This window comes from Bacillus rossius, chromosome 6 (genome assembly GCF_032445375.1).
Source record: "Bacillus rossius redtenbacheri isolate Brsri chromosome 6, Brsri_v3, whole genome shotgun sequence".
Classification (NCBI taxonomy): Eukaryota; Metazoa; Arthropoda; class Insecta; order Phasmatodea; family Bacillidae; genus Bacillus; species Bacillus rossius.
This window is the reverse complement of record NC_086334.1, coordinates 11,127,038-11,150,786: the sequence shown is the minus strand read 5'-3', so window position 1 is coordinate 11,150,786 and position 23,749 is coordinate 11,127,038. Positions and strand designations below refer to the sequence as shown.

The window sequence follows — 23,749 nt, the reverse complement described above, 5'->3', positions numbered from 1 at the left end:
GCTGCCAAAAGTTACATTTTTAACATTTTTGGGTTGTACAAATAAGGAGAATTTAATTTATTATAGAACTGAAACTTTTTAGGTTTAACTGTAATTCCACTGGCTACCTCATGATATGGTTTGCATTTCTATCACAAAAACTCGTTTCATGTTTCTTGGCTGTCAAAATCGTAGCAAATTTGAGAATTTTGAAATGCTAGGAAAAATTAATTAATATTTTCTGAAAGAAATTCAAACCATTTCTTGAAGTAGCCAGTGGCATTGCAGTTAAACCTAAAGTTTCAGTTCTGCAATAGATTAAATTCTCCTTACTTGTACAACCCAAAAAACGTTAAAAATGTAACTTTGGCAGCTAATTATGCAAAACGTATGCGGTGTATATATTTTTCATTTCGTGAAAGTTGAACAATTGATAAAGTCTACAAGTTTATCTGCAATTACTGTAAATATAAAATCTTGACCTAAAATGGGAGGCAACCCCTTAACACAAACAAGTTTAAACATTTGTAAACATTACGGCACAATCCAAATAGAAGCCAAGAAAAACATATCTAAAGAGGGAAGTATAGAGAACTGATATCACATGTTTTGGAGTCCAACTGAAGTAGCTAATTTTTTGCCCTGTGAATTTTTTTGGGTCTGCGACTTAAAAAAAGGCAATACACATAAGTGGTGTATTGTAACACCATTGTGAAAAATTATTAAAATTAAGTCCTTTGAACAAGTCATGCAAAGTGCTAAAGCTTAGCATTTAGCATCCATGGCTAAATGCTGGAAAATATCTTGCAACACATAACTATCAGCAGTTAAAATTTAATACTGGAATACTGGAAAACATTTTTTATTTGAGCAAAAAAAAATATTTAAAAGCATTGCATTTTATTTCTACCACACTATTTTATTAGTGTATGTTAGTAATTAGAATACCTATGTACATGTAATGAGTATTTACAAGTTAAATACACTGATTTAAAAAAAACTAATTTTAAAATTACAAAGTTCTTTAGTGCCGACATTACAAGGAGCCTACTGTTTATTATTTTTGAACGTAATAGTAACAGTTGTAATGAAAACAGTAGTATTTTATATTCTTTTAAAATTAAAGCATTTGTTGTAAAAATATTACATGTTCCTTAAGATTTTTAACTTGGTATCTTTGTTTTAGATTCCTTTAACAATAACTTTAGAGTAGATAAGTGTACAATTTAATGAATAAAATGTGCAAAGATAACAGTATTACATTAACAAAAATTATGAATGCAGACTTTTCTGGCATTAAAAACAGCCAAAAACAAAAAAAATTAACACATCGCGCACAGAATGATCACTCGCTTGTAGAAATGCCATTTTTTCTATTAAGACCTACCTTGCCTTTCAGTTAAAAAAGTGGGTGTAAGTTTGGTTATTAACATTATTTTTAGAAAATGTGAGTTTGCTGGTAATTCCCAATACATTTACAAGTAGTGCATCACTCTCTTTTACTAAACTAAAAATAATTCCTCAATTTTTCACTTTTAAACACAGCTCTTTTGATTCAGATGTTTGTGTATTCAATTAAACATTATTGTCAGTGGTTTTATTACTGCTAGAAACAATGTGATTCGGGGAGTAGCATTCTACATCTAGTCTTTTTGAGGCAGCAAATGGCAGCACTGTTGACTGGAGTGTTGTTCTGTCTGCTGAGATTATATGCTTACTGTGACATGAAGTATAATAATAAATTATTTTTGTATTCTATGTACAATATTCACACGCATTGTTTTACTGCTCTTTAAAAATTAACCTTTTCTGTTCTTTGCAGATCACAATTATTCATGCCGAGAAAGTCCACTAAAATAGTTTTTACATGTTTTTTTTTTAAGGTTTTAGAAATGGGTGCCGGTGTTTGAGAATGAATTTTTTTTGTGCAGCTCCACCTGGCTGTCAGGTGTCAGTGCTTACTGCACTGTGCTGAGCTGACATTTGGATTGAACTTTGCTTTTGTTTGCTTGCAGTTTTATGCAGCAACCGGGTGAGCCAAATGACCAAAACCTACAATGATATTGAAGCAGTAACTAGGCTTCTAGAAGAGGTAAGGTTCTAGCTTTTGGACAGTTATGCATGACTGAAGAGCAGAATGTAGATTTACCATTGCACATTGGATTCTTAAATTGTTTTCAAAGTTTTGTGTGGTGATGGCATTGCATTCATTCTTTAGTGCTGAACAATTCACATTAAAACCAGTAATTTCTCATGAGCTTGCTTGCTGCCAGATTGCATCCCTCATCCATGAATGGTAACTGGTGTAGTTTGGACCAGTGTTGACGGCCATACCCCATCTCATGACTTTGTCCATTCCAGCACCAGCAGAACATCTCTGGGCCTTGTCATGTCAGTCTGTTTGGTGTATTAGTTGTTGCTATTGTCGAGCACAGGTATATGTGTGGATGAGGGTAGAGCAGAAATGGCTAACATTCAGGGTTTGACTCCAGAAACCTTTCAGCAAAAAGAAAAGAGGAAAATGTCATATGTCAGAAGAAACAATTATCTTATGTGTAAAAATATTGTTTGCTCTCGCTGTCAGTTATCCTCATGTGACCACAGTAGACCGTCACAAGTTTAGTGTTGCCCGCCTGGCCCCACAAGTTGCTACCCTTCTATTGGCATTTTAAACATTTTGAACAAGTAGAACACTGCTTGATGTAGCCAAGATTTGCATTTGTGCTGAAGTCGATGGACCTGTAGTGGCAACCATTCAGTGTGTGATTTTAAATAATTATAATTTCCCTTATATTTATTTCCTTTCTGATGTTTAATAAGAAAATGAGGCTTGTATTTTCATTAAAAAAACTAAAACATTTAAGCAATCTCTCTTCCATTTAACTTTTTCTCGTATTTTATGTCTGCTGTGTAGTGTTGAATTACAAGCACTCAAGCAAGTAAAGTTTAGACTAGAAACACACACAAAGAACTTAACTGCTGTATCAGTATTCAATTTGTGCATGAGCTCCCCGTGTTAGTGTAAACAGTTTCCATTGTCATGCGATTGCAGGCACGTCTCAAGTCCTACCAGTTCTCAGGCTGATCACACTGCGCTTGCTTAGGAGACTACCCCAGTCCTCAGATGTTGCCCTTTCCTGAGTCATGCGTTGTGCAGAAGCTGTAGTTCAGTCCAGTGGCGTAGCAGGCGGGTGGCAGGGATGGCCCTCGCCAGTGGCGCCGGAGAAGGGGGGGGGGGGGGGGGGCTGCCGCGACGGTTTTGCTGTTAATGGATGCTCCCCCCATCTGTTTTAATCCAAGAGGGGGCGCCATTTTCAAGTCTGGCCAGGGGCGCCAGTCACCCTAGCTACGCCACTGGTTCAGTCTGTGGCAGAGTATCGGAGGATCCAGGATCCCCAGCACGGCTCGTGGTCGTGTGTGCAGAAGGAGAAGGACCTGGAGCTGACGGCGCGCATCGGCAAGGAGCTGCTCGCGCACAACCAGAAGCTCGAGGCCGGCGTGGCCGCGCTAGAGGCGGAGCTGAGGACCGCCAACGAGAGGCTCACCCAGCTGAGCCACGAGGTGCTCAAGAAGACCGAACTCATACAGGTCCTCACCAACGATGTGGACGACTCCAGCTCCGAGTCAGGTGGGCGTCGCGTCGTTGCCGTGACATCTTAAGGGGCCCGCCTCGTCAGGGGTGTATGTGTGTTCGTGAGGCGGGATGATAAGAGCGACGCTCGCCGGTGCTTCTAGCGCTGTGGTGTCGCCTCTAAGTGCAAGGCTCTGAACTGGCGCGCAGTCTTCTCGTCGTCACAGGATAACTGTGAAATTTGAGCGGTGACCGTAACATTATATTGCGGAGAAATGAAGATAAAGGGGTAATGCAAGTCCCTTAAGTGCTTTCAAGGGTATGTGTGGGTTGCTTCATGCCTAAAAATTATTCTGAAAACATGGGTTTTAGCCATTTTAACCCTTCTAAAAATACAGTTTAAAACTATAATCCGAAATCAAAAGTACTTTTCGGTCCTCGGCGAACTCTTAAATGCTTTTCGTAAGCAGACTCCACTCGGATATCTTGACTAGTTTAGAAATCGCGTTGTTTTTCCTGAAGCTCTGCACGCCGTGTGTGTGCCCGGGTAGGCGGGGCCCTTAACATTCCTCGGAAGTATCTAGTTGTACCTTGGCTTGAATTAGGGGTGACCAACTTTTAAAGAGTAAGGACATATTTCAAGTTCCAACATTTTCCCCATAAGTACACCGTATTTATTTCCTGCATGTAGTGTTTCACGAATGGTGCATTTCCTGCTCTCTAACATTCAGTAGGGGGGGGGGGGGGGGGAGTTTTCAAAACCTGACTATTCCAGCACTTATCCCATTTGTAAACTTAAACATGTTAAAAGGTTTATTTTACACTTTACGTATGTTTTTGTGTACAATCGCTACTATACTATAGATGTGAATTGTTCAAATAGGATTCTGTCACAAAAACCAAATGTAAGTGTGCTAGAACACTAGCGCTACATGTTAGTGCTGGCTAACACTGTGTATTCAAAATAAGGTAAGTACATAACGTTTGTAGTAGTTAGTCTGTTGGCACCCATGTCTTGGGAAAAAAGAATCCTTCCAATCCTTACTATTCTAGCGTGTTTTCAGATGGACGTACGTAGTCCTACAATATTTTAGTTGCCAACTATTTTATGATGGCCAAACAAAAAGTGATTTTTATTGCTGATAAATATTTTATTTTATTTTATTCGTAGGTAGGAATTCCATAAGTACCCTTTTCAAGAGGCGAAGGAATTGGAAATAGTAATTCCCACTTTAAACTTTGTCACAAATTGTGAGAAAATTTTACAGAAATTTGACAGCCTGTCTTTAAAAACAAATATAATAGAGGCTTTAAGCAAGATGAAGTTGAAAAATTGTTCACTGCTTAAGGAAATTCGAACATCAAGTAAAACCATCAGTGTTTTAACATTAAATTTGTTTACTTAGCCTGATGAGTCCATTGGTAATGAGTTCATACAATGACACGTGCTAAACTGATATTTCCTGCATTTAATGTTTTTATTCCTTATGTGTCCTTGAAAAACAATATAATGGGGTTCTGCTATATTTAAACTTCTAGCAGGCCATTTTGTATCTTGTGTTTTGGTTTCAACAAAATTCATCCCTTTCTTTCCCTACCGTCATGATTTTGATGTCATTTTCGTATGTGATAGACTGATAGAACAGATCAACAGTAAGCATTTGTAAACTCAATAAATCTCTTCTGCAGCAACTGAAAAGTATAATTTGGACATTAAAAATGTTGCAACAGTGTGTTATCTTGTTTCATTTCGGTTCATTTACAGCTGGGATTGTTTATCTGCGAGTGTAGCAGCCACTGCCAAGCCTAGGTCTGGATGATGATCCTTGGGGGAGAGAGAGAGGTCAGCACTGTTGTTGTTCATAAAGCTGGTTTCGAAATGGGAGTGGGTATCGTGCGTGCCAGCTGTTAAATGCAGTCTCATGGAGGACGTTAGTCTCGTGGCAGGGCAAGTGTGGGCACCTGTGTCCCCGTGCCCAGCTGCCAAGTCGTGTGGACTCGCGCACGGGGGGCAGGGGAGATGTCGGAGCGTGTGCGGTGTGCAGGCACGCCCACGGCGCTGCGCTGCGTCAACCTGGAGCTCATGCAGCGCCGGATCGGCTCCCTGGAGGAGGAGAACCGCCAGCTGCGCAGCGAGGCGAGCCAGCTGGCCTGCGACACGGACAAGTGCGAGGAGGCGGAGCGCCGGCTGGTCGCGAGCATCGCCTCTCAGCTGGGTCAGTGCTGCTGCCACCCTTCACAGCGTGACAACGTAACTGTTATTGGCGCCTTGCAACCGCCAATAAATTACGGTGCTAAGTGACGTCTTGGCTTTGTGAGCCATTCTACTTCCTTAGGAGAATCCAAATGCAACGTATATGGTTGCTCTCATCACTTAGTTATTTTTCACTTGAAATCATTACTTTTCCCACGCCATCTCACTATACATGAGCTCTGAGCCAATACATACACGTCACTCATGCTTGTGTGGAATGTAAGAACCTGCATGTCATTCTCTTACTTGCTGCAGGAATGATATTAGTTGCAGTTGACATTTTCTATAAATGTATGATTTTGGTAGTGATGATGAAGCACAAAGTGATGTAGGGGTGTGAGTAAATGAAGGAAACATGCGCTAGGAGTGCGTGTGGTGGTGGAGGACGCAGCGTGAGTTTGCAGCGCTTGTTGCAGCTAGCACCAGCGAGGAGATGGGCGGCTTGGAGGAGGAGCTGGGGCGCTGCAAAGAGGAGAGCAGGCTGCAGCAGGAGCAGATAGCCAGCCTCACGAGCAAGCTCTCGGATGCCGACATCACCGTACACAGGGTGAGACCCTACTCCCCTTCCCCCGGGCCTGACCCTCGGGGACTCCTGTCATTGGCTGTGCCTGGAGATATATACCAGCTGTTTCCCAGTGTCCTCTCACTGAGACTGAGACTGCACAGTGTGCACATTGAAGGCAGCTGTCAACTGCTCTGCCTGGGGGTTCATTGCCTCTGATGCCACGGAAGGGGAGTGAAATGCATTGTGTAGGCCGGGGAAACGGAAGCATCAGGGTCGCAGATTACAGGGCCCCAGCTGTGATGAGCAGTTGGGGTAGTCAGGAATATAAAATACTGACTCGTGGACCAGACCAGTTTATTGCTGCATCCCTTCTTTGCTACACCCATGTCTGCGGGGGCACTAAATCTGTTGTGCCTCTGCAGTTTCTCTCGCCGCCGCGTGTTGCAGTGGGCAATTTAGTTTTTTCAACATAAGCGTATAGATTTCACCAGGCACACACAACTTCCTCTTGTCACATCATTCCCATTTTTATTGGACCCACAACCACTTCAGCTGTGTGTGACAGGCTTCAGCGTGGAGGGGCTGTAGTATTAAAAAGAAATCTGTTCTATCAGTCAGTTTGTGCTTTAGGATGGAAACAGACCTCAGTTCCTGAAACGTCACAACTGTTATCTCTTAAGAGGCCTACTTTTTTCGTCATCATTTGTTCAATGGGTTTGCATGTATGTTGCGTTTTTGTTGTGCTGTCCATTTTATTTTTATCATCATTATTGGGTTTTGCTGTTTGTTGCTGTGTTTTCCAAAGTTGTTTGTATTCAATGTTCTTGTTGCTTTTGTCTCCTCATTGCCAGCCCACTGTTTTTGTCTTTGCTGTAATAATTTTTCGACAAAAGGTGATTTTGGCTTGTTTTCTGTGTGTTTGCATATTCATCTTTTCTGTCCATTATTGAGATTTCTTATGGTAAATGGTGAAACCAGCAATTATTTGTGTCCAAAAAAATCTTTAATCCATACTAAACCACTTATTAATCAACAAAATATATAATACATTAATAAAAATAGTATAATTATTTCTGTGTGGATACAGTGGTTTCGAAACACCTCCATACACTTTGTTCTACACATGTGCAAACAGACTGCTAAATCAAGTGTTGTTGAAAGGTGATGTGGCGCGTGCGCAGCTGACGCTGGAGCGAGAGCAGCTGGCGGGCGTGCTGAGCGTGACGCGGGACAACCAGGCCAAGCTGGCCACGGAGCTGGCCGACCTGAAGGACCGCTACGCCGAGGTGATGGGGCTGCTCCACGACACCCAGGAGCAGCTGCGACGCCAGCGCCACCGGGGCTACCCTCAGGTGCGCGGGGGCTCGCTGTTCCCCTCGCTGTGCACCGCGGCGCTGCCCGACTCCATCGCCGGCGAGCTGGAGAGCTCGCTGCACTCGGAGCTCAGCCTGGACTCGGGCATCAGCGCCGACAGGTGGGTCTCCTTGAGTCTCGCCAGTTATGTTCTTGCTTCGTTTGTCACAATTTTGCAGGTGAACTCTGTAAATAAAATTAAAGAAAGTGACAAAAATCCCCTACATAGTTTCTGCTGTTCCCAACAGGGCCTTGGAACAATTATTTCAATCGGCTTCGGAAATTAACTATCACTGTAATAAAAATTGTATGTAATTTGACTATTATAAATTCTTGAATGTTATTGCTTCAAAACTGATAGAACATTTTCTTTGCCGGGAGCAATATAGAAACTTAATAATTCTTCTAGTTCAAATAAAGGCCATTAAGGAACAAAATTCCGTATATTGGTATAAACAGAACTAGATATTATGACCAAAGAGAGTTTAAGTTAAGGTTTCTCTAATACTGGGTGGTTCCGATCAGTGTTTAAAGCACTTTGTTGTGTTGATGTGTAATAGCAGTGTGGTGCATTTTTACTGCAGACCGAACTACAAGAAGGTGTTTGAGACGGTGCGCTGCGCATTGAGGAACGGCAGCCAAGGAGGCAGCGTCACGGACAGCCCTGTGCACCGCGTGGGCGGCGGGGGGGGCATGGTCATGTCTTCCGGGCCGCGCATGAGCACGCACGCCCTGCAACCCCAGGGAGGCTCCCTCTACAGCAACTCCTCACTCAGCTTCCGCAGCCTGGACTCTGCGGGCCACAGCGACGGAGAGTTCTCCATGCTCGCCGACACGGACGACAGCTACCCGTGAGTGGCCAATTCTGGCATGCGCTCGCCCCTACAATATTGGGTTATTGCTCAGTTGTTATTCACTGCACTCCAGTCCTCCCCGCAACAAGCTCACCTTGTCTCGTGCACGCCGACGCGTGACGATGCACGCTGCTGGTGGTGATGCGAGGCCGTGCTCTCAGGGGCGGGGCTCAGCCGGGCGTGCCGGGCGTCCCGGGAGCTGCCGACCTGGAGGCAGCCCTGCGCAGACTGACGCCCGCGGAGGTGCTGGCACGGCGTGCGACGCTGAGCGCTGGAGGCGTGGTGGGCGGCTACGACCACTCCCCGCCCTCGTACCTGCCGCTCGGCTGTCGCACTCCCGACAGCATCATGTCGACTGGCAGCAGCGGCTACAGCAACCGCAGCGGCGGCTGGAAGCTGCCTGAGAAGCTGCAGGTGTGTGTGTGTGTTAATGTGAGTGGCGATGGGGTCTGAATCTACTTAAAATATATGGGTCGTTCTACGCACAAAATATTGAACTCGGTTGCTAGGAAAAAAAACATCAAATATGTCATTCTTTCTTCATTGCTAAAATCGGTGCTACACTTCTAGCCAGTCACACATTTTAGTAAGAGTACGGTGCAGCAAACACCACGATGACAAGTCTCCCGGGTAGTTGTGCTGTCTAGAACTGCATTCCACGCTTTTATATCAGATGCCTGCCTAACAGGTTGTGGAAGCAACAGCAAGATTTCCAATTTATTTTTTTCTAATTTACTAGTGTATGCTGAAAGGTTTAGTTTGAGATGGCTTACAAACTAATTTGAAAATGTGTTGGAGATGGTATCTGAACCATGTAAATGTAGGTGGTAATGTGACTGCGCAGATAGTGAAGCCGCTGGAGGGGTCGCACACGCTGGCGGCCTGGGCCCAGCTGGCCACACCCACCATGGGCGGGCTGCTGGACGACCGGCCGGGGGTGAAGACTCGCGGGGGCCGGCCCCTGGAGGAGCTGGGGCTGGAGGTGTACAGCCTCAGCGACCTGGAGGAGGACGAGGAGTACTGCAACCCGGGCAAGAGCTTCCAGAACACCGGTGCCGTCTACACCTACACCACCAGCACCGTTCTGCACCCGGACGACACCACCAGCGTCACTCCCAGGTACCGTGGTCAACCGTTGGGAACATTCAGGGAAAATGTTAAGGATATTTAGGAATTCTAATAGCAGCCCTGTTCATGTATTATGATTGGAAGTTGAAAAGAAATGTTATCCAAAGGAATGTATTGCAAAGCTAGGTTCGAGTGTTTCCGTTGTTGGTCGAAGGTACGTTTGCAGTTTGGATGATACTTTTTTATAAGTCTTATTAAGTATTTTAGTTTAAATCATTAAAGAAAAAAAAGTATTTCCTTGTTTGAAGAAGTGAATAAATTAGGATGGTTTTGAACGGTATGTGTATTACTGTGTGTGTGTGGTGGCGAGGGCTGCAGAAGGAGCATTGGAATGAGTGTGTGCATGGTGTGCACGGTGTGCGCAGCGTGCGGGGCAGCCAGATGTGCACGCAGACCAGCAGTCGGCAGGACACGCCCGCGCCGCCCACGCCCGTGTGTCGCAGCCGGCGCAACTCCACTTCCACCTTCTCCACCACGCTGGGGCTGGCCAAGCTGCTGAACGAGCGTGGCATCAAGGCCGTGACGCCCTCCGCCGTGCCCACGCCCTGCACGGACCGTAGCTTCACGCCCACCGCCACGCCCTGCAACAGCCCGTACGGCTCCCCCCCGCGCTCACCGTCCCCCCCACCGTACCACCCACTCGGACTGCCTGGTGAGTGCCCTGCAACAGCCCGTACCGCTCCCCCCCGCGCTCGCCGTCCCCCGCTGTACCACCCGCTCGGACTGCCTGGTGAGTGCCCTGCAACAGCCCGTACCGCTCCCCCCCCGCGCTCGCCGTCCCCCCCCCGCCGTACCACCCGCTCGGACTGCCGGGTGAGCGGCTACCACATGCGCACACACTCCCTTCCCCTCCTGCCGAACGCCCCCCGGGCGGCAGACAGCCACATCACATGCCGCCGGCCGGGAAGATGTAGCTTAACGGCTCAGTTTCATGATGCTTTACACTCACTAACGAGATATTTTAACTAAACAGTTTATATCTACTTGTGACATATTTATTAAAAACCAACACAGGCTTGTTATTTAACCATTTAGTCAACCACAACAGTGCAATGTTAATCTTATTTTTTTACCCAAAAGGGAAATTTTCGCTCATGGGTAACAGTACATTTTATCAAACAAATCAGCAAAAATTTGCGACTCGCACACAGGTAAATACTATCGTAGTACTCTTTTATAGAACATTTGAAAAATATGTCCTGAAGAGAAATGTTTTATTATTTTCATTCAGAAAACAGGCTCTTCAGAATTACAGACTTAACACACTACTTACATCAGTTTTGAATAAAACTGCTCCAGTGAACCAACATTTCCAGAGAATTCTTGCTATATATGCAGTGGATTCAAAATTTAATCATTGTGAAGTAATTTTTTGTTCTAGATACATATTAAAAAGTACCATGTTTCTAACAGTAAAAAGTATGAACAATAACATTGTTTGCAAAGTAATCCATTTTTTTTGTAATGTTTAACACTATGGTATCATGTAAACAAAGCTTCCAAGCAGAACAATATATTGCAGGATGAACACATGAAACTGGTTCGCTTCGGTTTACAGCCCTTGACAACCCACAGGCACTGTCTCAGTGTATCTGTACTCTTTCTGAACTGAGGAATCTTTACAAGGGGATGCTTCTTGATGCAACAGGCAAGTTTCGATGCAGTATCCTGCATTGGTGACTTGGCAACGGGCGAGGCACTATAGTAGTCACTTTGTCTCGTTATCCGAAGTCATCTAGCAACTGGTGATGTCTTTTCTACTGGAGTTGTCGCCATGCCCACAATGCACTCTGAGAGAAGTCTACAAACTTGGTATGCCTTACGACAGTTTGTTCCCTCATCACTTCAAATGGAACACTACTTTTTTGTCCACTTGATTGTCTTTTGAGCCATTTGGTCAAGATGATAAACACCCTTCGTGTACTTATTGTAACGTATGGCCATCTGTGGATTCCTACCCTGTGCATCACTGGGTTGAGCCAGACTTGTTTCCTTGGTTTGACATCACACATAGCACCTGTGTGCATGGTTGAGATAAGCTTCACAACTCGCGTCCTTCCAAAATATTACGCGGACATCACCATCTCGACGAAACACTACTTCTTCCTTTTTAAAGTATGGCTATTGGAGCTGTTCTTTCCCAAGAATTTGGTCAGTAACAACTTATTTAGCTTTTTGCTTTAAGAACCCTTACTCATCCAGAAAGGAAAGCATCTTCAGTCTACGAACTCAAAATATTAAGCTGTTGTTTTCAGAATCAACAAATTTAGGCAAATATTTATAGCATGGAGAATTTCTTCTAGAAACTTATAATCAGACTATAGTTTGACTTTTGGCTCATCCCAAGCAAGTTGGTCGATGGAAGGTAAAATTTTTGTCCAAGTTAAAAATTCAACATATTTGAGCCACCCAAAATATAGTTCTGATGCTTTGCCCCAATTCCTTATGATCATTCACAACCAGAGAAATGATCTGTACTTGGCAGTGCTTTTCTCACAGATTTTCCATTACGATAAATTGAAGGTCATCTTACAGTCAAGGAAGTCCTACTTTGAAGAGCATCCTTAACTTGAGGCCATCGGATATGACCGAGTGAATGCACTAACACAGTTATTTCATATAAACTAATCAAACATTCATTAGGGCTATGATATTTGTTTATTTCAGTGATCTTTGTTGTAAGAATTTGTAACCAAAATCTAAAATGAATATTGGAAATATTTCTGTATGGCTACCATTGCTGAATGGCTGTGCAATTCTGTGTGTGTTGTCGACACAGGATTCCTGAACAGCGGCGCGGACTTGTTGCGCCGCACTCTGGTGGGCGAGGGGGGCAAGGCCTCCAAGACCCGCAAGGCGAAGCGCAGCAAGATGTCCCTGTCTCGGTCGGAAAGGAAGGTAGGTCGGCCATCATGCTGTGTAGGTTTTACGACCATCTCGCCAGTGAATTAACGTATGTTCTTTGCTATCCAGTATGAGGGTGTTTTGGTATTAAAGAAACCACTTATGATCCTTAATGTATTTTCATCCTGCCAGAAAAAAAAAGAAATTCTGATAGAGTTACATTAGTGAATAGGCAGGATTCAGAGGGAACGGAGAGAGAAGCCGTGAGAAACTGCCAGCAGCAAGTAGTAGAACAAAGAAGTGCATTATCATGTCATGCACAGCATGAGTAAGCGTTACCTTTGCCATTCTGAACTACAGTGACCAGTTTTTCATACATTTTTAAAATTAAGTTGTGGCTGTTACTTTGCAAGAACGTGTTCAATAATTTTCCATTGCTATTCCTACCATTTCTGCTAGGATTTGTTGAGAATCAAAAAAGCATCTTCTGTGGTTTTGCATTAAGTAGATAAGCTCAAGTTGTCTGCGAAGTTGCTTTGACGAGAATATACCATATGTTCAAGTAAAGATACCGAATACCAAGTGAAGGTTGTAAGTGTGAATACAAGCTTTAGAAACAGATTAAAACTGGTCAAGACCCCATCCTTCATTTTTGTACTCTGCATGCAACAGCGACATAAGTACCTTCTCGTAGGATGACCTGTCAAATAAGATCATTGGAAGATTTAAGATCTTAAAAAAAAAATTCTCACTTTTATTTATGCTGGAAAATACTGTGTAAAAAAAAGGGGGGGGGACTCAAATACTTGCTTGTGCAGTCTTTTGGAATCAGTGATAGGAGCATGGAGTGTATTGTGGAGGAAAAATATTTTCGTCAGAGCTCTGTTGTCCTTGCATCACTCCTCATTGCTTGTAATGTCACAAATACTGACGAGATATTAGTTCTAATTCAATGAATTCCACTTGTGTATGAATTTTTTTTTTTGTTGTATCTTGGAAATGTGATGTAAAACAAGAATGCACCAGCCTATTGTTATGCCCCCAGCACTTAATAAAACATATCCCCGTTTTGGGTTTTCATATTAATGACATGGCAAGACACTGAAGAGGAAGTGTCCATGCACATAGGCGACAGTTGGTCCTTTTCTTATTGCCGACTCATTGGCAGTAACTATGGTCAGTGATATTAAGTATCAAGGAAGTTTTGCACTTGAATGCAATTGGTTCCTAATTGGCTGCTGTGTATAAGGAGAGAGCATACATTTTTAACTTTTTTCATACCGTAGTAAATAACACCTTTGCAAAAGCTATTTGAAGTTATAAATATATCTTTGAGAGCTTGGAATTCTGAGTGCACTCGTTATGGTAGCCTTGACTCGAGGTCGCTCGTGCCACTGCACAGGCTCTGACTGGCATCCGCCTAGTGGAGAAGCTGGAGCGCATCGGCCTGGAGACGATCATGGCGACCACTCCGTCCTCCGTGCCCCTCACGCTGCACGGCGCCCTGTACTCGCGGCGCACCCTCAAGAGCCCCATGGCGCAGCTCACCAGCCTCAAGGGGGCCCTGAGCACGCCCGTGCCGGCCCCCGAGGTCCCGCCGCCGCTGGGCGTGCCCGCAAGGCCGGGCAGCGGGGCCCTGGACCGTGCCAGGAGGCAGCGCGGCGCGCCGGGCAGCGTGCGACCAGACCTGGGCACCGTGGGCACGCCCTCCAAGCGGCCGCGCTCCCAGGAGCCCTCCGCGCTGGGCACCATCAGCTCCCTGCTGTTCGGTCGCAAGGGCGGCCTGCTGTAGGCGCACGGTCGTCATGTCCGTCTCCCGTTCTCGTTGCCGACACTGATGTTGGAGAAGTGCCCCAAGAAGATGCCGATAAAAGTATTTTGCTGCTAGGAAAATTACTTAGACTGAACTGTATAAATACATATAAATAGTTTTGAAAGTGCGTGATGTAAGTAGCATTGCTGGCGTCGAGGCAGCTGTTGTGTGCTGTGACTGAGGAGTGGGAGTTGTCCCCTAGTGTGTAGAAGTGTAACTTGCCCCAGGAAACGTGGGTTGTGAAGCTGCAGGAGGCTACGCAGGTTTTTAAATGTTAGTTTTCATCCTAGCATCTGCTGTCAATAACCAAATTAACATAGTTTTATAAAGTAGTGATATTTAAAATACTGTAGCTCTAGTCAAAATTGTAATAGTAGCTTATTTAGTTACATTTAATGGTAACAGTATTTTAATCCTGGTAGCTATTTTATCAATTGGGTTGAAAATGACGTACAAATATAAAGACTTATACAATTATGAGTTTCAGCCGTAACACTTGTCAAACATGTATAAAAATCAACCGAACTAGATGAAGTCTTTTTTTATTATTATTGTTAGAGCACCAATGCATCTGTCAAGAACTTTTAATTACTCCTGCTGGTTGCATTTTGTAAAATTGTGTGTATCCTGAACGTCATTTGTCTCTGAACGAGGAGTGGTGGATTCGTGATGTTAGTGAGCTGTCGCTAGTCTTTGAAGAAGACTGTGCAGTCAGCTCATGTGGAGTAATAAGCGATTTCTTAAGATTTATTTAAAATTACAACAGAAGTAATGACATGTTGTTTGAATGATCCTTGCATAAGGTGAAGATTGATTTTTAATAATTTTATGAACATACGCCATGCCTGTTTACTTTGTTCGGGTGTGCAAATTACGTTGTTTGAACAAATGTATGGGTGACATCATGTGAAGGGGCAGGCGTAACGGGCGTGGTCTCTGTTGCGTAGTGTCGTGATGTCTCCCTTGTGGGTGCGAGACTTGAACACCCTTATTACACAGTCACGAGTACTGGCCCTACGAGCATCGCTTAAGGCTGTTAGATGGTAGATAGTAGGCTCTCTAGGCATCCCACATGCCTCAGTTCCTATTGAAGTACACATGTGGTGGTTCGGAGGAAGACTTGCAAGCTACTGGTGGAATGGGTTTCATTAACATGTTGCTTACAGATGTTAGTATTTGATAAGTAAATAAAATTCCAACTGCTAAAATCAACAGCAGCACAAAATATGTATATGTGCGGACCAAGACACCATGTGGATTGGTTTTGTGCAAATAATTCTTTGTTAATGTAAAAGAAAAATAAGTGGAATTTATCAGGTGAAACATTTACCACCCGAAGCAAAATCCAAGATAAAAAAAAATTTAAATACTTGGTAAAGTGGCAGATGCTTCCAGATCAGTTAAAAATATAAGTTGCACCCGGCCGGGCCATCATGAGAGACTGGACCTGATAGTGTCTTCTCCGTCTTTACAGACTGTAGTTGTATTAGAAAATGTGCCGATGGGAATATATGTTACTAACCCTTTGAACACTTGCAGATCTGATTACAAATAGACAGAAATAATATCATTGAAATAAATACATTTCTACGTAATTAATTTTAGTAAAGTTCAAAACTAAGCCGCTCGAGCAGGAGTGTGTTTGTAAATCTTGCATGAGTCACCGCTGAGTCATTATAGACCTGAAAATAAAAAAAATTCTTAGGGAGTAAAACAAAAATTAAAAGTTACAGTGTTATTATTTATGTTAATTACTACTTCTGGGGCATGGAACCCTCTTCTCTTGCAGTACTGTAGTTGGAACATGCATACGCATGTTGCTGCCAGAAAGATAAGTTGATAGTGGAGGATGATGCACATCTGGCTTAAGGGAAGGCATAGCCTGGGTCGACGTCAACATGTATGGCAACAAGAAACCTGAAAAGTGAAAAACAAATACGAATAGGTACATAAACATAGTAATCAGCTGACTTGCTCCGTGTAGTGTGTTCACCTTGGTCGTCCCTTCTTGAGGTTTCTCTGCGACATGTCTCCAGTGTGAATCGGCAATGGCATGTGTCCATAAAAATATTTTTTAAAAAATAATTATGTGCATCCTCAATTATAAATATTGTTTTTGATTGAACCCCACAGACCTTAAAGATCATAATCACAGTTTATTATGCAAATCCACACATCAAAAAGAGTTTTAGTTACATGACATGTTGAGTGTGTGGTTCCCTCCCTCCCCTCCTTTGAATATGAGAACACCTTCCATAGAAATTAATTTATGTTAATGAGGATGTTTATTATTTTTAATGATATCTGTGGCCTGAGAAGGATGCACAGCTCACTTATCTTCCTTGCAGCTGCGCAAAACTAGATGTAGTGTGGTGAGGTTTCTTTTCAAGGTCATGTTCCTGAACTGTGGAGGTTGTGCCAGGTACAAAAGAGTAATGCCACTCGGTTTTAAAAAATTGGTGTGAAATGTTTGTGTTACGTAAAATGTAACACCAATAAATATTTATACTTCCTGGAGTTATCTTCTGTGTTACATAGCTCCACTGTGTAATTCTAGTTTGGCGTAATTTTTGTCCTCTATAAATCATAAGCTTTATGTTCAAAATTAATCCATTATGAGAGCATACATACTCATACTCAGTTTCCTAGCTATTTACTCTTGAGTGAAGATAGGAGAGCAGAGAGTGTTGCCCCAGGATGATGGAAACTTAGTGGTTAGTGTTGTTCTCTGCCACATCACTGAAGGTAGCTTCAAGAAAGAGATAGTGTGGTGAATGTTCAGATATTTAACAGTGAATTCCTGTTGTACCCTCGACCAATGCAAGCAGCAGTGTGCATGTCTGGAGTTGGCTTGAGTCCTCACCCTGTGTAGCTCTCCCGAGGGACCTTGCCACATGAGCACACGCAGCTGTGCATGGCACTCGTTTCAACAGTTAAGAGTAGTGGTGTTGGAAACAGTTTGGCCGTGCTGTGCTCTTATGTATTACTGAACACTTGCCATCAGATGAACATTCTTTCTTCAGATAACAACTTCACAGGAGACGTTCCTAATAATTGCACGACTTCACTATCCCGTCGCAGTCCCGATTCGTTTTTAAGCCCTCTTCGCAACAGTCCGACTACACTTGCAGGCATCTAGATACCAACAACGGCACCCTTTCTTGTCCCGTAGGTTTTCCAGTGGTTATGGTGTAATGACAGGCGTTATAAATACTTTATGTATTAAATTCCAAACAAATTCAATCTTCATTACTCCAATGTTTGTGTTGAAACAGTAAGACTGCTAGGACAGCTGTACACTGAGGTTGGTCGTTATATGTGAAATACTTAAATTGATTCAGCCTCATACTGCTTTCAAGGAACCATTACATTGGGCACTGATTAGTAATACATAGTTAGTTCAGGTATTGGTAAATGAAACTGTTTTGAACGTCTCTTGTAATGCATAACGTGGTCTGTGCTTGGCAGCCAAGTCTTCTGTCAAGCACTAGACGTGCAGAGTGACTTTCACAGAATGCCATCTTTTCAAACGCACTGAATTAACAGGTAAGGTTCATAAATATTATGACAATGTGTAAAGATCGAAAACTGTAAACATTCTCTGTACTGTGAACATTTATCAGCATTGAATTTTGTGAAGCATTTGTGAAACCTATTTTTGTGCAATGGTACAAACGAAGCTAGTGGTTAAGTATGTTTTGTTGGTGCTAAAGTATTATGTATGATTTGTGAACAAAGTATTTCTATGATACATGCCGCCTTTAATATTTTGTCCGACAAATGTATTATTAAAAATTAATAAAAATCTGAGAGGCATATTTGGTGGGAGTGTATTTTAATGTTGGTAGGAGACGAAGATTGTAAATGTTTTATATTAGTAACTGTAGATGTTCAAATTTGAAACTTTGAACAGAAAATATTGTCACAGAAATTTTTTGAATTTGACTTAATCTTTTGGTGAGGTATATTACCTTGTATAATATGTGCATTTCTTTGTATATTATCTTAAATTAATATGTTGTAAAATAAATTATTTAAACATGTTTTTGTTCTGCTTTTGCGTTCAGATCCTGATCATTATGCTAACTAACATCTCTTCAAAGATGGAGAAAAATTTTAGGGTGGCTTATAGCAGAGTTGCATGAATATTTTATACACACACACACACAACCACCCCCTAACCCCTCTTTTTTCTTCTGGAAGATAAATTTTACAATCAAAACTTTCTGTTTCTTCAAAGATACCTTTTATCCGGACGCATTGGGATATAGCATCTTTATACGTAATACCAATTCCGATCCACATATTTAAAAATATTTTAAAAAGTACTAAAGAATCCCAGAATTTAAAACTGAACAGCAGGGTCAAGGATAAAGAGGCAAACTGTTGTAAGTATAAAAAATGCATTGTTAACCAGTAAAAAAAAGTTAAACTAGCATTTTACTTATCGGGTACAGTATAAACTATTTCAATGTCTTGGGCCTAGAGCTGCATCAATAAGTTAAGTGTATGTTGATCCATTCCGTAACATTTTCCATAGGTTTGGAATATCCATTGATCAATTGAAATTAAAATATTTTATCAACGAAGCATCACTAACTATTCCTAACAAATGTTTACATAATAATTTTTGAGTATCTAAAGAAATGTTGCATTGTTGTGTCAAATCATATTTTACAAGAGCATATGGTAACTAAGTTAATTAAATTTTTAATATATTCAAAGAAAATATTTAGTTACTACACTTATGAGTCATAAATCATGGTATAGTTTGAAGCAATTCGTGTTGGGCAGCGCACAAATACCTCACATGTTGAACAGCGTATTGTTGCTGTGTTGAAACCACAACCTGGCAGACATCTTTTTTTTTGTGCACTTCTGGTAACTCTGGCAGGTTCAGCACATGTCTTTTGCGAAGTGCATCTGGTGGATGAGGAACTTGAGTTCTCGATAGAAGGAAGAAACTCAAAGTCTGGATCATCCTCACTGGTGGAACTCTCCTGTTCAGTGAAATTGAGAAACTCATACTTCATTCGAAAGCTGAGGCAGAAGTCAAAGAAAAGCATCATTATTCTGACAGTCCTGGTCTTTGCTTTGATTCTGTAAAGGTTCATAAACCTGTCCAACATGTCCACGCCTCCCATGTTCTTATTGTACTCAAGGACAGAAAACGGACAATCAAATTGGATTTTTCTCTGCTCTTTCTTGCTCCAGCGTTGACACTTGTCAGTTGGAAACATTTCCTCTTTGTTGGACAGCATCACAATAGTCTTGTTGTCAAACCATTTGGTGACAGAAATCAAACCATCAGTTCTGACACACTAGTCCATTCCCCCTCTCCCTTTCTTCTCTAGTACTATATCAGTCTTCAGTTTGGTGTTTTTTGGTATTCTAAAATGCTGTACAGTGCCCGTAGCAGTACACCGTGCTTCAGAGTGCAAGAGGTCGAGCAGGTGCACAGAAGTAAAGAACCAGTCCAAGTAAATCGAGACTCCTGCAGGCAGGTTCCGTACCAGTCTCATCACTGCCTTACCTCCAACTGCAAGGCGCCAAAGATTATTCTCTTTAGCAATTGGATCTCCTTGTCCTTGATAGAAGAAATCCAATGGCAGTCCATCAGGTGCAGCAGCCAAAAATATCTTCATACCACATGGGTTTGGTTATTGATTTGATAACTAGCCCAGCAGGCATACGACCCCAAAATGGCACCATTGGCTCATCCACTGAGATATTTGCAGCCTTCGGATTTAACAGACAGCCATTCAGTACCATTTGTACTAAAGGCTTAACCTTTCAAAACTTTTCTTTCTTTTTAGCGTCAGGGATTTCATCAAAATCAACAAGTTTCAAAATGTTTCTAATGGTGAGATCTATCTGTACTCATTTTTTCTGCTACGCCAGTTACTCTTGTTTCTCCCGTCCAGTACATCCGTGTGCGTGGATAACCAAGGTATGACATTACAGTTACAGAAAAAATTTATTTTTATTTATTCTGGTGTGCATTTCAATTCTTTACCAGTTTCTTTGAAAAATATCATGTTTGTGTAATCACTAAGCAGAGAGAACAGATCATGTGGTAGGTATTTTCTCACATAGTCCTGGGGAGGCAAATTTAGAGCTTGCATTTCTTCTGGTTCATAAGTAGGTGCTGGTGGAAGAGGATAAGAATTCTTTTTTTTTTTTTTTTTTTTTCAAAACATTCTCTCTCTCACAGTTTCTGAATACAATACATGCCATTCTTATCAAATGGCTGTTTCTGCTTTTCTTCCTCATCATCTTCCTCCTCTCTCTCTTCATGTCCAACTTCACATTCACTTTCAGGTTCATGGTCTTAATCATTATTGAGGGGGGACACACCACAACGCCGAAATGCCAAATTGACCACAACACCGACAGCTAGAAAACTGCTGTGTACCACAACGCCGAAATACACTAACGCTGAAAAATGTCATTGCAGGACTGCCACAAAGGTTAGGTTAGGTTAGACTAGGTTAGGTTAGACTAGGTTAGGATATGCTAGGTTAAGTTAGGCTAGGGAATATTATACTAGGTTAGGTTTGATTGTGGTATTTCGACGTTAAGGTACATTTAAGAAAAACACACAAATTCATTCAGTTGTTATTTCGGCGTTGTGGTATACAGCAGTTTTCTAGCTGTCTGCATTGTGGTAAATTTTGACATTCGGCATTATGGTATTTCAGCGTTGTGGTAACGACCCTTATTGAGGCTGTCAACGTCAGCTAGCTCCATTTCACTAAAATCTCCATCAAAGTCATACCCCAAAAATTTATTGAGTATGTTTAAATGGAAACAAACATACAAATAAATTTTAAACTTTCTCAAAATGTAAAAGTTTTTATTTTATTCTATGCCAATTAAATGGCTTAGCTAAGGCCATAAACTAGATTAAGTTAAAACATTACATCAAACAATAGTGTAGCAAATAAAGTTACTAAACTCAAAAAGTATAAATTTTGGTCAATATATATATATATATATATATATATATATATATATATATATATATATATATATATATAGGTTATCACATAACCATGAATTTATTTTACTATAGAAAACTTAATATAAATTATTAATTTTGCAATAATTTTTGATTGAACTAGAATAAAATCGAATTCTATGGCCTAATGTCTTCTATAGGGCACATGACTTTAGAGGTATATAAAATAGTAAATAGACTTAAATTTTTTAATGTATCATAAGGCATATAGTTGAAACAACTTTTAAGAAATAAATTCAGCTACATAATAAATAATAAATGTAAAAATAGTGGGGAAAAAATAACTTACCAACACACAATGTTCTCCTGTTGTAGAAATGTTACGCCATCTTGTTTACAACTATGCACCAGAGACAATATGCACAACAAAAAACTACCACAGAGGAATTTCATGAAGATGGTACCATCTCTTGATACCTGTTGGAAACTATACAAGGCTGCCAACAGCTCTATGCTTAAAACATTCCTGTCCAAAGAGGTTAATAACCATTTTGTAAATACAGAATTTAAAAATATTCTCATTTTCCATTAACTGGATAGGATTGTGCTGTATTGTAAAAATTTGTGGATCAATATATAAAATGATTCTAGAAATAATATGAATAAAAATTGAAATTAAATTAGGTTAGGTGCATAAACACATTTAATCCTTCAAAAACTTTAATATTTTGAAAAACCTGTTACATATAATTATTGTAGCTGAATTCAACGAATGTTTTACTTCAGTATTGTATTATTTCCCAGAAGGCACCACTCTACATATTTACTTTTATTTCCTTATGGTTACCTTATTATTATTTGCAATTCCAATTATTGTAAATCTTACTATTCAAAATCAATATTAGTATTCAAGAATAATTTGGTATTCAGAATTTTCACTTTGAACTGATATCACACTGGCCTAATAGAAGGTGAAATTTTTACATATACTTATTTTAAAACTTTGCTACATTTACAACACACTTCATTCTCTCTTCTTTTTTCACTTTCCAAATCATTTTATTTTTAAATTTTAGGATCTACTGAACTTTATACACATATGTACTAAAAAAAAATTTAGTAAACATTTACGTAAGTCCTTCCATGGATGCTATATTTTCTAACAGCACTACCAGTTAATTGTATTTAGAACTAACGTGCTTGTGGCTCTTTGACATAAGTCCAATTTTAAAATTTTTGTAATTCAAGTTGTTCCTATAATTTGTTCAGAATAGTTTTGTTTGGATGTCCTGATAAACGATACTGTACCACAGTTATTTTAGGCTTGTGATATTCATGATTAAATATCACAACAATGTATTATTTTTATTCAAAGCATGAAGCTTTTGCTTATCTCCTTGTGTCATTATTGACACTGATATTGAGTCATGCAATCTGGAAAAAGCTAAGTTCAAAATGTGCAAATGAGTAGTTTGCAACAACTGCAAAAAATTCTTATTAATTAGGAAACATTCTTTAATAGTTCCATTAAGTAACATCTTGTGTTCCAATACCACCCCACCATTAATATAAATAAAATAAAAAAACTTCCAGTACCTTTATAATATATAGCAATAATTTAAGTGAAACATCTAGGCGCTCTGTACACAGCAATTAGCATGAGTAATTTTGTGAGTGCGATGGAAATCGAGGAACACAAATGTGCAACAGCTAGTAGGGAGAAGCACATGCCATTCAATTTTATTTTGATAAAAAACAGTAATATCTTGTTAAACAGAATTATAGTTAGGTTTATAACAGAGGATTTTTTTTTACCATTTCTTCCTAAAAATAATATTAAAAAGTGGAAGCAATTTTTAAATTTCAAAAACTCTTTTAAGTGTTCCCCAAAGCAAAAAGGCTACAAGAACACAATAGAAAATATTTATAATAGCATAAACAACATTTTTTACCTTTTAAAAGATTTTAATCCTAAATTTTCCCTGAATTTCTAAAAAAACTTCAAATCCTTTTTTGAAACTACCAAACATGTTTTCTAAATGTGTAATGTGATACACAAGGTAATGTACCAGTAGGTAGTTTACCATTTTAAATAGTCATTAGGTTAGCTACATTACAAATGGTGTGAACAGTTGGCTGAATAGCTACATTATTAATAAAGTTTCAATGGTTACCTATGGGCGCGGTTACACGGGACCCTGAACTACTTCAGGTGAACATGTTTAAGTAAACACGTTTACAAACGCGAAAGTGTACGGTTACACGGTAGTTGCTGAAAAGTGTGTTCAGCTCTTAAACAGATTGTCTACTGTCAACGAATGACTGTGTTGTTGATCTTCCTATTTTGTATCCAGAAAACGCGGGATTTTCTCACTTGTTTATACAGCATTATCAGCAGAAATGGAATGTGTTTTCATATTGCTCAATATTTTTTTTACAAATCGGGAATTCAAACAACATGCACAGTAAAATTTTTTAAACTTATTT

The 23,749-nt window shown here is 40.8% G+C and overlaps 1 protein-coding gene across 8 annotated transcripts in view; it reads left to right on the top strand.

Annotated features, from left to right (window-relative positions):
• The window catches only part of LOC134532624 (trafficking kinesin-binding protein milt), a 108,320-nt gene extending 89,950 nt beyond the window's left edge, over window positions 1–18,370 (top strand). For 3 of the 8 annotated variants that reach the window (XM_063369230.1, XM_063369227.1, XM_063369231.1), the window contains exons 2-12: window positions 1,995–2,071; window positions 3,403–3,607; window positions 5,596–5,766; window positions 6,221–6,351; window positions 7,491–7,783; window positions 8,247–8,513; window positions 8,678–8,930; window positions 9,361–9,635; window positions 10,010–10,296; window positions 12,424–12,542; window positions 13,891–18,368. In XM_063369230.1, the coding sequence (XP_063225300.1) occupies window positions 2,021–2,071; window positions 3,403–3,607; window positions 5,596–5,766; window positions 6,221–6,351; window positions 7,491–7,783; window positions 8,247–8,513; window positions 8,678–8,930; window positions 9,361–9,635; window positions 10,010–10,296; window positions 12,424–12,542; window positions 13,891–14,280 (2,442 nt within the window). In that variant the 5' untranslated portion in view covers window positions 1,995–2,020 and the 3' untranslated portion in view covers window positions 14,281–18,368. Of the gene's footprint in view, window positions 1–1,994; window positions 2,072–3,402; window positions 3,608–5,595; window positions 5,767–6,220; window positions 6,352–7,490; window positions 7,784–8,246; window positions 8,514–8,677; window positions 8,931–9,360; window positions 9,636–10,009; window positions 10,297–12,423; window positions 12,543–13,890 lie in introns of all 8 variants that reach the window. The other 5 variants (XM_063369225.1, XM_063369226.1, XM_063369224.1 and 2 more) reach the window with 4 other exon arrangements.
• The last annotated feature ends 5,379 nt before the right edge of the window (window positions 18,371–23,749 follow it).